The 14633-nt window shown below is 41.5% G+C and overlaps 1 protein-coding gene across 2 annotated transcripts; it reads left to right on the top strand.

The window, feature by feature from the left end:
• Window positions 1-3113: 3113 nt before the first annotated feature.
• rundc3ab (RUN domain containing 3Ab) lies at window positions 3114-12871 on the top strand. Of its 2 annotated transcripts, none has more exons than XM_008283588.1 (11): window positions 3114-3220; window positions 7687-7802; window positions 8132-8259; window positions 8716-8801; window positions 8895-8984; window positions 9067-9147; window positions 9337-9502; window positions 11352-11509; window positions 11688-11807; window positions 12516-12616; window positions 12729-12871. In XM_008283588.1, the coding sequence occupies exons 1-11, from the start codon at window positions 3114-3116 to the stop codon at window positions 12869-12871; spliced, it is 1296 nt and encodes a 431-aa protein (XP_008281810.1). The 2 variants fall into 2 exon arrangements, with proteins under 2 accessions (XP_008281810.1, XP_008281808.1); XM_008283586.1 differs by having other exon boundaries at window positions 12516-12622.
• Window positions 12872-14633: the final 1762 nt, after the last annotated feature.

Below are 14633 nucleotides of genomic sequence, written 5' to 3'. Positions count from 1 at the left end.
AGTGATATCAGACCAAGACACTACAAACGTGTTCACAGTCATACATCAAAAAAGATTTTAGTCAAATCAACTCGTCTTTTCTGGCTTACTTGAAGTAAATTTAGGGGTTTTGCTCGTTTTTAGTTCATTTGACTTACAATGTCTCATTTTATCAAACTGCTTTAGAGCCTAAAAACATGAGGCAGTTTTACTTCAAAAGATTAGTTGAATGGATGAACAGCTGAGCGTTCACTCAGTTCTATAAATTATGTTCAGAAGAAACAAAGAAGCAGATTCTTGTTTGTTGGTGTTTGAGGAAACAGAAATGATGGAAACCTGCTGTGTTGTCTTTAATACATGTTCAATGAAGTTTTGTTTTTTAATTATCAAAGCAGTTGTAACCATGTCAAAGACGAATATTTAATATAGTATTTAGATAGATTTATCATTTATTTCACCAGTAATCAGGAGCAGTTGTGCAAGTTTTCTTTGTACTGAAAAAATAAGGGGGAAAAAACTCCCAAGTTATTAAGGTTAAATGAAGAAGAAACTCATACAACATAGAAAAAAGTGTTAAAAGAAGTCATGTCTGTTTGGAACCATCATCTGTGTGAATCCTAATTTTATTGACCTTGTTTTCTCAAGTTCAGCTGATTTAACTCAGCTACTTAGACACAATTAGTGAGATGACTTTAAACTAATGAATCAACCCAAGTCACATTTCTAAGCTAAATTAGGTTACATTTATTTACAGTGTAAAGGAAAGAACATGCAACAGACACGAGACCCTTTTACAACTCTTTAAAACACACGAGACCACCTTTTTTTAAAAAAAGAAGAAAAAAGGCAGTTATTTTGAAACATAGTCTGACTTGTTTGTCTTTATTTGGAGGGATCTGAAAAAAAATCTGTTACAGCTCAGCTTTTTTTTAATCCAAACAGAACATATTAATAGTTTAACCTTTAATTCATCATGTAATAAGCAATTAAATTTAAAAAACAATCCAGAGGGTTCTTATCTTCAATCTCACCCAAACTACATATCAAAAATCACATACAAGCCTTTTTTTGTAAGAGAACCCAAACCATGAGGTATTATTGTCACCACATGTTACTTCTGTTTACGACTCTAACGTTCTCTTATTTTACATCACAGGCTTTACTTAAGATTAACATTTGACATATCTGACATCACAACAGCCATATGACGAGTCCAAACATATGGAGAAGCCGATATGCTTGAGTGATCGCTCCTCCACCGGGACAAAAAAAAAAGCTCGACTCCCTGCCCCCACCCAGCAACGTATGGAGGCAACCAGCTGTCCCTTCATTAGAGAGGACAAGGCTGGAGTCTCCATGACACTTTACAGTTGATTCAGATGAACATATGAGTGTTGACTCTGGTAGCAGGAGGCGCGACAAGAAAGCAGGGAGGAGAGTGAGGAGGATGCTGATCGGAAATTACAGCAGGGGGAAATGATTCTGCGTGATGAGCGTGGTGCTGGCCGTGATGATATCACCCTCATTGTGCTGTCATCCTATTTTCAGAAACTGTTATTGAACAAGAAATTAAACTGCAGAATACATATGAGGGAGGGAGCTGCAGTCCCAAAAAGGTGTCAGACGATACAGACTTAGTTGTATTAGTAGCACCCTTATGGAGAAAAGGTATTGAAATATACTGAAAACACACAAAAACTAAAGATACTCCAATAAGTGAAAAGCCTCAGTGTCATTTTCTTACAGCATCTTTTTCTAACATTCATTATTAATATAAAATACATTGAACACATGGTCTTCTTTTCAAGCAAGTCCAGTTGTTACGATTAAACTACGAGAATGATTCAGGAAAAAGGTCAAAATCTAATTTCAAATGTTCTTGTTTGTTTCTTTTTTTTTAAATCAGCAATTATTGTTATTATTTGTGACATACTTCAAATAAATCAACTCCTGCCCTCTGTGCTCACATACACTCAATTTCAATACTGCTGAATTTACAGCAAATTCTTTTACATCATTTTCTGTTTTTGCTGTCAGACACCTGAACAAGTGTGAAACAGTGACACAAACACAGCTACATGTTACTTCAGAGCTATTTCCAAGCTCTGCTAAAATACTGATTTTATAACCACAGCATTGTCTGACAGACTCACCAAAGACACGAGTTAAAAAGAACAACTGTTCCGTGGATTCAGCTAATTTTTCATGTAAAATCACAAACAGATGGAAAGTCTTTATCTCACACTCTTTTATCCGAGTTAATCTCATTGAGTGATTTTAAATCCAAACTGTGAGTTCTCGAGGCTCATTAATAGTGTTTCAACTGTGTAATTTTGTAACTGTGTTTTGTATTTGCTGCTGCATATCTTGGTCAGGACTCCTTTGCAAGAGAGGTTGCTAATCTCAATGGGATTTCAATAAAGGTTGATAAATAAATAAATACAAATATGTTGTTCACATGTTTTGCTGTCAATCACATGTGCAGAGAGTCTTCTTCCTGAGCTAATCAGCATTTAAAGCTGCAAACACTAAAAGAGCCTTTTAGAACAAGGCTATAACCAAGTATTATGATTAAATGAATCATCTTTGCAGTATTTTCGAGCTGTAAATTTGAAACATGCATTCTGGGAACATGCCAGACTTTCATCAATTTGCTGAACAGGCGCAAAATATGGGACCTTTAAGATCATGTGGCATATTTCACCAGCTTCAATCCCCAAAGGAGCAGCACGGTTGTGTGGTAAAGCAGGAAAGTGCTGTGAAAGTGTGCGTGTCAGTGGAGCTGCTCTGGTGATTCGTCATGTTCATGATGCGAGATGATCCAGTTGCGTCATGGTGAAGTCAAAAAAGTGGGCGGAGACAGAGACAGGGAGAGAGAGAGGACTTAGATTCAGATCAGTCCTGTGAGCTCAGCACTGATAACAACAACAGATCCACGCTCTGATGCATCAATCTGCATCCTCCTCCCTGAATCTGAGCCCCGCTGCTGCTGCTGCTGCTGCCGCCCGTCAGCGGCTCTGATGCGGTCCAGCAGCATCCTTCTCTCCGGCATCCAGAAGTGAATGAGGAGGAGGAGGGCCGGCGGCCGACAGGGAGGGGTCCTTTGATTTCAGGAGGCTGCCTCCTCCTCCTGGATGGAGCCCGGCTGTGTGCAGGCAGCGATGGCCATGGGAGATGTCTCGAAAAAAGCGTCTGCTCGGAACCTGGCGGTGGAGAGAAAAAACCTCCTGACGGTGTGCAGGTCAGTTTATCATCATGTGTGTGTGTGAATGGAGGCTTTAAATGGGATCAGTGCTTGTTCTATGTGATCGTGGCTGCTGGTGGGTTTTCCACAGCTCCCGGTGGGTTTATTCCCACTATTTCCAATAAGACACAGCCTATCTTGACATCCACGCTGACGTCATGCCCATAAGTCCTTTTTATGAACTCTGCTGTGACAGTGGGCCTGCGTGGACGCCAAGCCTGCAGCTCATATGCATAAACGACCTTGCTTTATGAATATTCTTTACATCCAATCCCACAGCGCCCAGACAGACTGGCCCCGTCTGTGTATGTTCAGCGGTGTCAGCTTTGTCACCACAATGTATTTGCTCTGTGCTGATGGCGTGGTTGCTATGACGACAACCTTCCTGGGGCAAGGACTAGCTGGCACCCCAGGGACTCGGGGCAAGGAGGCAGTATGTGGCCTGTACATCGGGTCCTGATTGGACCTTGTGGGGTTGTTGGAGAGATTTTCTCTTAAATCCACTTTGCCAGAGGTTCAGCACTCAGATGTCGTGCGTAAACACAAACTGTGCATACAAGAGCTGTGAGGGGTGAAGCAGACGTGCATTTGTTCTCTGACGAGGCCTGGAGACCCAGATTTCTGTCCTCGAAAGACAGCAAACTTCATCCTGCGGAGGAGATGTTGTTCTGCAGCTCAGTCCTGCTGCAGTTGAAGCAAATTTAAAGCCGCAGTTATTTGTATTTTAATGTTCACAGTCAATAAAAGCGCGGAGGTGCATTAGTTAGAACTGTGACCTCACAGCAAGAAGATTCTGGGTTTGAACCTGCTCGTCTTGTCTGTTTGCATCTGGGTTGGTTTTCTCCTTCCGCAGTCCAAACACAAGCACAGCAGGTTAACTATTGATTAGCTTAAGTGTCTGTAGGTGTGAGGGGTTTTCTGTGTCGCTGTGTTGATGCTGATAAACTGGAGGCCCGTCCAGGGTCTACTCCGCCTCTCCTCCTATCAGCTGAGATGGGCTCCATCCTCCTGCAGCCCTCGACAGGAAAAAGCGGATGTAGATAATAGAGGGAAGCAGGAACGTTTCACAGTGGATTAAATGATTAGGATCCACATGATATGAACAGTCACAGAAACATGACTCAGCTGTTTCAGGTCATTGTTTTGGTTTTCAGGCCTTCACTGCTACAGTTTCAGTTCACTCTCTACCCTCCTGTAGTTATTTTCAGCAAAAAGCCTGAGTAAGACATGCACCAAACTGCAGACTAAATTAGCCACAAGCTGGTGAATGCAGTGGAGCATTTACTAGCTCAGAATTTCCTTCAGATTTAGTGAGTTTGAATACTGGACTAGCATTTATCATGAAGTCCAAATTCATCTGTGGATCCATTACCTAGACCCAGTTTGTCCTGGAGAGAGTCGCAGAGGGTTGGAACCTGTCCCAGCTGTCTATTGCGTGAGAATGCAAAGCGAAAAACAATCATGTATGATCACAATCACACCTACAGCTGATTTTAAAAACACCAATTAGCCTGCCATGCTGGTCTTTGGACTGTGGGAGGATGCACCCAGAGAAAACCCACGCAGGAACAAGGAGAACATGCAAACTCCAAACAAAAAGGACCCCAATTAAGCCTTTTCAAAGCAAATCTTTTGTCAGTACAGTTAATGCTGTAGTCAAATTAAGAAACTGCAGATTGAATCTGCTCTGTCTGAGAAAATCTGACTGCATCAAAGTCATCAGCTACTGAAGTGTTTCAGCCCACAGAGTAAACCTGTGGACTCCACTAACATGTCACATACTTTATGTGGAGTTGAAGGTGAATAACACTTATGAGACACGCATGTCGGTGAACAACAGTGTACCTCCGCTGAGCAGAGACAGGTGTATCTAGGTCATGCCACTGCCCTGCTGTCTGTAATACAGTGAAAACACAGGGGATTGTGCTCGTTTTGAGGATAGTCAGCCAATTATTGTCCAGCCGCAGTGGCTGAATGAGACATTGTTGCCTTTGGAACAATGGGGACAGAAATCACTCGCCTCACTGGCTCGTGTTAAGATAAGCATTGTCTTATAGATGTCCACACACGTCGTCTGAACGGACACTGTGTGTTGCTTGTAAAGTAGCCGCTAAGATTCAGAGTTGGTGAGTCTGCAAAACATGATCAATATCTACCCAAAATAAAATCCCTCTCTATCTACTGCAGAGGCCATGTCTGCAGGGGTTCTCTTCTTCCATTTAGGCCCTTTCACCCCACAGCATGTCTCCTTGTCCCTGGACAAATAGCATTTGGCAGGTGTTCTTGAAGCAAAAAGAGCTGATGAATTATTTAGAGTCCAGGAAAGTATTTAGGAGAGGTCATTTCTGGAGAAAGATAATGTTACTTAAAATAAATAATAAATCATTTTGTTTACCACAGCATGGGGGGTTATGGGTTTATGGTTGTATATTTTAATAAGCGGTCAACACGGCTGAAGTTCAACCCTTGTTATGCAGGACCATTCTTACACTGGAGGATCCAAATTACCTTTTTAAAAGATATTTAGAAATACTAGCCATCAAGGGAATGTCAGGTGGTTGGTCCATCACTTTGGTCCTGAATGAAACAACAACAATTAGAGACACATGTCACTAATTTGGTCCATCATAAGGATTTTTGTGTAGCATTGCCATGTGACTGACATTTGTACTTTTAGAGGAATGACGACAACTATTGACTAGATTTCCAATCAGTACAAACATTCACAGTCCTCCATGATGAACCGTAGTCCCTTTAATGATCCCTTAAGTTTTCATTCAGACATTATCAGGTCAAAATTCAGATTTTTTCAATAAAAAACAAAATTAATGTTAGTTTCATCAACCTCTATTAGCAAATGTTGGTGAACATATTAAAACGAACCTGCAAAACATCAGTTTGCGTGATAATTGTGAGCATGTTAGCATGTTGGCATTAGCCTTTAGCTCAATGCACAATATGTGCTTGCAACCTCACAAAGCCTTTAACTGTCCTCTGTAGACTCTTGTTTCCCTTTAGGTTTCCTTTAGCTGCATATAAAAGATGGACGTAACCTCGTGGTGTGTAAAGTGAAGTTAGTGCAGAAGTGAATTTCGTGCATTCTGCCTCATAGCCAGCAGGAGGCGACTCCAGTAGCTGCAGAAAGAAGTCAGATTTATAGATGTCTATGAAAAAATGACTGTACTTCTCACTTGATTTGTTACCACAGTAAACATTTTTCAAGTAACTTTATGGTTTCAATTGCTAGTTTTAAGTTGTCTTGAATATAGCACAACATTAACTTTTTAAATAATGGTCCCATGTGGAGTAAAGTACAGAGTAAAGCAGGGTATGTTTTAGGGCGGGGCCCTCCTTGTGATTGACAGGTCGCTGCCTTCAACTTCTCAGTCAGATTTACTTCTCATCATGTCTTGTTTCAAAAGACCAAGTAGACTACGGCCAAATGTCAAACTGGAGGCTTCAGAGTTGTAGTCCACAAACCAAGTCATGATAGCTATATCCACTTTTAATGAACAGTCTCTGATTTTCCAGAGATATAATATCACTGGATTTCCTCAAAAGTACTTCCTTTTAGAGAAGAAGTGAATAAATGAACAAGGCTCATTACACAGTCTCTACCTGAAACCAATAAAAAATGTCATTATCAGTGTTTAAATGGATGCCTGGATGACTGACTCGGATTAGTGACGAGAATCTGATCCATCATCTACAATTCACTCAACATTCCCCACCAGGTTTTACATTAAACTACCATTTACGTAGATATCCACAGGAACATTAGCAAAATTCTACAACATGCTGTGACTGTAATATGGTCTTCTGGCAAAGGGAGAGTTCAGTTTAAAACGAAATCTTTAACTCAATAAACGGTGCAGAAAGAGTTAATACTTTATGATTCCAATGTATATTCGTGTGAGTCAAAACTGCTCTTTGAAAGGCCAGCAATGCATCACAGGAAGGCCTCCTTACAGCCGTGACTGTGTTACATCAGACTGGAGTCATAAATCCAGGCAGCCCAGTAAAAACTAAATTGAGTTGTTGGAGCTTCCTGAAAGCTCTCCATGACGCCTCCTCTACTCAGTAAATGGATGACATCAGGCTGAAGTGTAGAAATGAGTCTGCAGGAAATGGAAGGTAGACTGTAAGAATTCACGCAATTATCCCCACAAATCAATCACATGGGAAGAAAACGCACACGTACGACAATGTGGGAGAGTTTCACTGAATTCATTACACTGGCACAGAACCGTGTTTTTTATGATTAGATCTGTGGTTTGCTAAAATAGATTTAAAAATGTTTAATTATAGTTCTTATATAGATTCATGACATGTTCTGCCAACAGTAAACGGACACAAAGGAAGCAGTAATCCATTAATCTGCTGGAATAACCTATTCCCACGACGGCTTCATTCCTGGCAAGCAAACTCTCTGTTTAGCTTTCCCTTCTCGCTCTGCCACACAGGTTTTCAGTCAAAACCCTGTTGGAGAAATACACAGCGGAGCCCATTGATGATTCGTCTGAAGAGTTCATCAATTTCGCAGCCATCCTCGAACACATCCTCAGCCACCGTTTTAAAGGTAATGAACCTCAGAGGGGATTTGTCAGGGCTCGGGTGCATGTTGAAGGCATTAAATTGGAAGAAATATTGAATGGCAGCTTACATCAGAGAAAGAAATTACATTTTTCAAATACAGAGAAAGAAACACTAATTTTTGTCATTTTTAAAATTGTAAAACAAGAAATCAATGCTTGCTTGTTATTGTTTTATATAAATACTAAAAGGAGTCTGTTTAATTCAGCAGTCAGTACTTTAACGTTTAGTGTCTTCCTTCCTCAGCAGCCTCAGTGTGTATTGAAATGAATATTCTTACTGTATATATCACATGTATCATCTCTCCTCTTGCAGGCTCCGGCAGCTGGTTCGATGGTCAGAGGAGCTATTGGGACTACATCCGCCTGGCCTGTGGTAAAGTCCCCAACAGCTGCATCAGTAGCATCGAGAGCATGGAGAACATCAGCACCTCGCGAGCCAAGGCAAGTTTTACGTTCCATGACAGGAAAGGTCATAGCAGCATAAAGGCTCAGGATAATTCCAGTGAAGCAAAAGGACTAAAGAAGAGTAAATAAGTCACCTGAGAACATGTGGACTTTGTGAAATTCAAACCAGAGCTCAGCAGAAACTTAACCAATGATAATGTTGGTGAAGTAAACCTCTAAATACTTAATATACACGCCAATAGAGGTAGAGCTTTTTAGTATTTCATGAGAAAGAAACAAAGATTAGAGCACTTTTGATTTGTTGTTATAGCAACTTGGTAGTTTGTCATTAGTGCTTCATATGATCATGCTATTTTCAAAGTTGCACATCAAATTTCTATGATCAGATATGTAAAAGGAAGCTGTAAAATGTGAAAATAACTAAATGGTAAAAGGTTTTGTATTTGATGTGAATGTTTAAAGTGATCTCTTGGCCTCCGGTGACCCCTACAGGGCAGAGCCTGGATGAGAGTCGCCCTGATGGAGAAGAGACTGTCTGAATACATCGCCACTGCCCTGAGGGACAGCAGGACAACCAGGTCAGAAGTCCCATCGCATCTCTATGTGCAGTAGTATCACCAGATCGTGACTAGAAACATGATCCCACCGGGCTGTGTGTTTCTGTGCTGCAGGAGGTTCTATGCAGAAGGAGCCATCATGTTACGAGAAGAAGCCACAGTGCTAACAGGGATGCTCATAGGTCTCGGAGCCATAGACTTTAGGTGGGCCGTCTAGACTTTTGACATAAAGCGGTTAGTTTAGCTGTGTATAGTTGTCTCATATGTGGGTGTTTTTTCTCCAAAGTTTTTGTCTAAAAGGGGAGGCCCTAGATGGGAAATCCTCTGCAGTGATCGACTACACGCCATACTTGAAATTCACACAAAGGTGAGAACATTATCACAGCTACTTTCAGTAACCACACTTCTAAAAAACATCTCATGTTTTATTCCGATGTTAGATTTTCAAATCAGAAAAACACTCTGTTGCCCTTTACAAAGTTTATTTCGGTATTATTCACAGCGTACCCTCCATTTAAAGTCAATTACACACTGAAATTGGCGGTTTGTGTTGCAGCTATGATTATCTGAGTGACGACGACGATCGACAGAGCATTGACAGCAGCACGAGTGACGACAGCGTCCCTGAACATCCTTACATCCCACTGGTCACTGACGAGGAGAGCTGGAGCACAAAGTGCCGCAAGATGGAGCAGAGGTTTAAGATCGTCAATGCTCAGAAGGTAGGCGGACATCTCTTTGTGTTCAGCGTTTTTCAGCAAAATGTAATTGAGCTTATTTAAAATCTAAATTTCATTCATTAAAAAAACTTATTTTAATTTATCAGGGGTTGTGTGCCAGAAAAAAAAATCTTCCTTTAGGTTACAGCTTTCGTAATATTTCAAACCTTTATGCTGACTACTGTCTGTAGCTTCATATTTAAAGATCCCATATTGTGCCCCTTTTAAGCTAATTAATCTCTCACATGTCCCTGCAATGTGACTTTCAATTTTTAAGGTCACAGTATGGTGAGCTGGTTGATTTCACCATATCCTGTGCTAAACAGGCTGTTTCAGTGTCTTTAAATGCTGCTGAGCTGCTGCCGTCCACAACCCCGTCAGGAAGAAGGCTCTCAAAACAAAACAAAACAGTTGACCACAAGGCAGGCGACACAGACATGTGTAAACATTGTGGTTGTAAAATCAGTATTTTAGTGGCGAGAGTGGCAGCTTGGAAAGGAAGTGTTAACACGTAGTCCTAATAGGCTGTTTCAGTCACTATTTCATACTCATTCTGTTGCTGTCTGACAACAGGAACAAACGAATATGTAAATGAGAGCAGTTTATTGGGAATTCGTCTGTTTAAAAATGCAGCATATGTGAGCACGGAGAACATAAAAGAAGCACACAGATGTCAACACCGGTGGAGTTTATGTTGCCCTGAAGCACAACAAGAGACATGAAAACACAGTAACCCACTACCAGTCCTTGCTTACTGGTTTCAAATTGGTCTTAAAGTTCTGAATGTCCTTCAGCTTTACACTTTCATCAGAGCTCTGACCTGTGGCTGTATAATCAAAAGCTTACGGTAACATTAGATGCAGATACTAGGAATTGTCCTATTGTTGTGTTGGTACTGCCATCAAAAATAAAACTAAAAAGAGTTTCTCAGGTGCTGCGAGTGCATAAATACTCTTGTGTTCACTCTTGCAGCCAACAGCGGAACATTTTGTGTGATTTGCTCGTCACTGGTAGATGATACAGCCCCAGAAAGGTTATTAATCTGGTGAACTGAGAGGCAGCTGCTCATTCTGCAACCTGGAAGCCATGGGCAATGAAGGCTTCAGTTGGAACATGGTAGCTCCTAAAGTTCTAATTAGCTTGTAAAGCTGGCAGGATATGAAGGAAGGAAGGGCGGAAGTAAACAGCTTCATGGATTTACAGCTTTTACTGTACACCTCCGAGTTTATGACAACCACAAAACACAGTCACCCCCTCATCCCCACTCTCACCCAACCAGTCGAGGCAGATGGCCGTGTTCCCTGAGCCTGGTTCTGCTGGAGGTTTTTGCCCCCCCTCCCCTGGGGGTGGTTTTGGTTCCATCCCACCGTTGCCAACCACTTGCTCAGAGGAAGTCCAAAGGCTACTTTGGATTGTTGGGTTCTCTGTTAAATTTGTAAAGTCTATACCTTACTTTGTTAAGCGTTGTGTGATACCATGTGTTGTAAACTGTGCTATACAAATAGAATTGAATTGAATTGAATTGAAAATACATTTTTATCATATGGAACCTTTAGTGAACAGACATGAGATATTGTGCCTTCAAATGATGCAGTTGACTTTCAGCTTTGGGTGATGAAATTTAAAAAAACAAAAAAATAATTTTAGATGTATAAAATGTGTTACTCTTACATTTAAATATGCAAACTTCTTTTTTTCTGTGTGTTTGCTGTGTAGATTAGAGGGAAACTGTGCACACCCTAAACAACACCACAACATCATTTCCGCATTACACTAAGCATCCCAGATGGCTGATGTCTAACATGAGTATCCGAGGGTGGATGCTTCTCACTATGCGGCTGTGTGTTGTCAGGGTTACCTGGAGGAACTTGTACGCCTGCGTGAGTCTCAGCTGAAGAACACGGAGACGGAGAACAAGAGGCTAAAGACCCGACTGGAGGAGCTGCAGAACCAGAGCCAGCAGGAAAAAAAGGAACTGGAGGCCATCGTCCTGGAGCTTCAGGAGCAACTGTGAGTGCAGCGGACAGATGGCGGTGTCCAGGTTTCAGCTCTATGTTCCTCAGTGCAAAGCTGGAAGCTGGAGCCCGGTGCCAACTACACTGATGGGCATTAATCAGTGTACAGTATGTGGTCTATATCAGTCCAGTCGAAGCCTTTTTGTCTCATATTTTACCCTCCTGTGTGTCAGGACAAGCTTGATTCCATGTGACTCCAGCCACCTGGCCAAAAACCTCTCCATCCCCCTCGTCAACCAGTGGCCGGCGCTCGAGACGTACAACAACCACGAGGACATGAAGCTGTTCCGCAGGTTTGTCCGTCTCTGATTCTGTAGCTCACATACAAAGTGATTCATTTAACTGTTTTGGAAGATTGCTGTCTCTTCGGTGCAATTTGAAAAAATACACACACTCACAAAACACAAGAGACATACATAGATGCATACCGTACATATGCCTACAAAGAATGTAAATGCAGTTTTGTTAAATCCAATATAGTAGATATGGAGCCAGGATTGTGTCACTGAAAAATAATAGGCTTTCACTATGTTTAATCGTATTCTGCTAATCAATAATCCAGCTCCAGCAGCTCTGGAGGTTCAATTTAATTAACTGTTCAGGTGGAATGAAGTAGCACTGTCTTGAAACTAAAGCAATTACAGGATGTTAACCATACATGTTAAATTATTATGATTAAGAGCAGACAAATGCGTTTTATCATTCAGTTTTAAATTAAAACTATTAATTAGTAATTTAACAACCTTTTGATTTATTTGCTTTTTTATAGTTTCATAGTTTTAATTCCATTTTACTTTCACTCAGAGGTGACTGTCAGTGTTGATTGTTAAATGTTAGCAGACACATGAATGAATTCTAAATGAAAAACGTGCTTTTACAAGCCTCCAACATTTGTATTTAATGTTTGCAATTTTTGTTCTTTTTTATCAACTTCAACTGAAACACACATTTTCAGAACTCTATCGCATGTCGACATCATCTGTCCTCTTTCTGACCTTTAGGAGGAGTTTTCCGAGCACGGAGCTGCTGTCGGTGGAGGTCAGCCTGGATTCAGACTCCCAGAGGATTGAAGGGAAACAGAACGGAGGAGCCTGGTGCACAGGTGACAGCTCAGACAGTCACGTACCGACTGGAGCACACTGTTTTCTTGCTCAATAGTAAGTAAACCCCCAAACGCACTAGAAGTGACCCTTCCTTTGTACCTCTGCCTCCAGATAAAGACTACACCCCCTCCATGATGGGCCTGTGTGGGTCTTTGGCCTCCCTCCCCAGCTGCAAGTCTCTGGCGAGCCTCAAGTCCAGCGAGTGCCTGGTGAACATCAGCACAGAGAACAGTCCTGCTCTCTCTCCCAGCTAGGGGGCGCCAAAGAAGCACTGCCAACCACTTAACGGACACTGAGACAATTCAAAGTGAGAACAGAACGACTGCTCTCGGTAGGACAGATGCTCTCTTTCCTGAGTCCCTTTACCTTTTACGCTCTGAGCCCAGCACTCTCTCAGCTTTTACACCTTTCAAGCGTTTTTGCGGAAGAGCAGCCTCCCTCTCCGACTGTCCGGGCGAAGACGCAGGAAAAGCTGCTGTACTGCCTCATGGCCTCCTTCACTTTCACTCGTCTTTCATCGTCTTGACATGATTAAGCCTCCTGGAATGCAAACAGCTGGTTTAGGTTTGACCTCTGTTACATCATGACGCTTCGTTTTCGTGCTGTTACGGTCACGTACCTGAACTGGTCGCTCACTGTAGGGTTGTCCTGTCCGTCCATTTGTCTGTGTCATATCAGTCCGTCGGTGTATCTTGTTCTGCCTGTTGCATAACACTGGCAGGATGGAGGAGCTGTTATAACCTGTTAGGGAACAGAAATGATGTTTTACCATATTATATTACACTTTTATAAGAGGATGGAGAGAGATGAAAACAGAGTCAAAAATGTGGCCAGAGGCTTTATTATGGAGATTATTTAAAATTTAACAGAATGACAGTTTAGGCCTTATTCAATCAAACAGTAGGTTAGCTACACATTTTTCAAGATGTGACATAGAAGAGCTGATGGGCTGCCAAGGTTTGCAGAGTCACTACAATGTGAACATAAAAAAGTAAAATAAAAACACAAGACAATATCTATTGCATGCAAATGCAAAGTGCATTGTGACTATGCAGAATGAATGTTTTCATTGTCTTTTTCTACAAACCTGGCTTGATAGAATAGTTTGAGCAAGAGAGAAGTAGTGAATGTGCAACATGTGCGTCCTCAGATGTTTGTCTTCATTTTATTTCCTGTGATTTTTTTGTTTGTTTTTATATTATAATTAATTTCATGACATACTTACCTGTGTCAGTTACAGACATGTAAAATTTGCAATCTAATGCAGTGTTGTTGAGAGGTGGGAAACGTTGTGTAATTTAAAACTGCAATAAAACTGCCTTTTTTGAAAACATGAAATGCAGCCGTGTGTTGAATATTCAACAGTTTCTCTTTTGTGCAAGTCACGCTGGTCGCAAATTGAGAAATTTACTAACAGAACAGAACTGACGGACTGGAGCTCAAATGCATTTACTCCAACGGATTAGCTGATATCACCACAGCTTCATTTACTGTAGCACTAAGAAACCCCCCCCAGCACTCCGTCTCCCCTTGTGCCTCGGTCACTCTTTGTTTTCACGTCTCCCCATTGTGACCTAACTCTGTGAAGAATGACATCATCTTTCTTCAAATGGGCTTGAAAAAGCTCACGTGAGGTCAAAGGTCAGGCTCATTTATTCATTAACACGGACAAATACACAGGGTTACGCAAACACCAGCTGAAGGTCTTTTGGGTAAATGTTGGAAATTATGTAAGAGGTACATTCCAGATCGACATACTGTCCAATTAACTCCCGGGCTGTAAATGAATGGACGTCAGGACGCAGTGCTAAGTCTTGTTTAGCTATCTGGCTTTGTCTTTGGCTGTTTTGTGAAAGTGACATCAATTGTTGGGTGCAGTTCCACGAGATAGATGAACATGCTGCTGATCACGTGCTGCAGCACTTCATCTCCTCTGTGATAAAACCCTTTCACTCCCAGTCTGGTTTGACAGACGTACAAGTGTGTTATCTAAAAATGGGCTAAGGTCCCGTGTAA

Source organism: Stegastes partitus, unplaced genomic scaffold (genome assembly GCF_000690725.1).
Source record: "Stegastes partitus isolate 25-593 unplaced genomic scaffold, Stegastes_partitus-1.0.2 Scaffold320, whole genome shotgun sequence".
Taxonomy (NCBI): Eukaryota; Metazoa; Chordata; class Actinopteri; family Pomacentridae; genus Stegastes; species Stegastes partitus.
The sequence above is the reverse complement of the archived record's forward strand: the minus strand, read 5'-3'. Positions and strand labels throughout refer to the sequence as shown.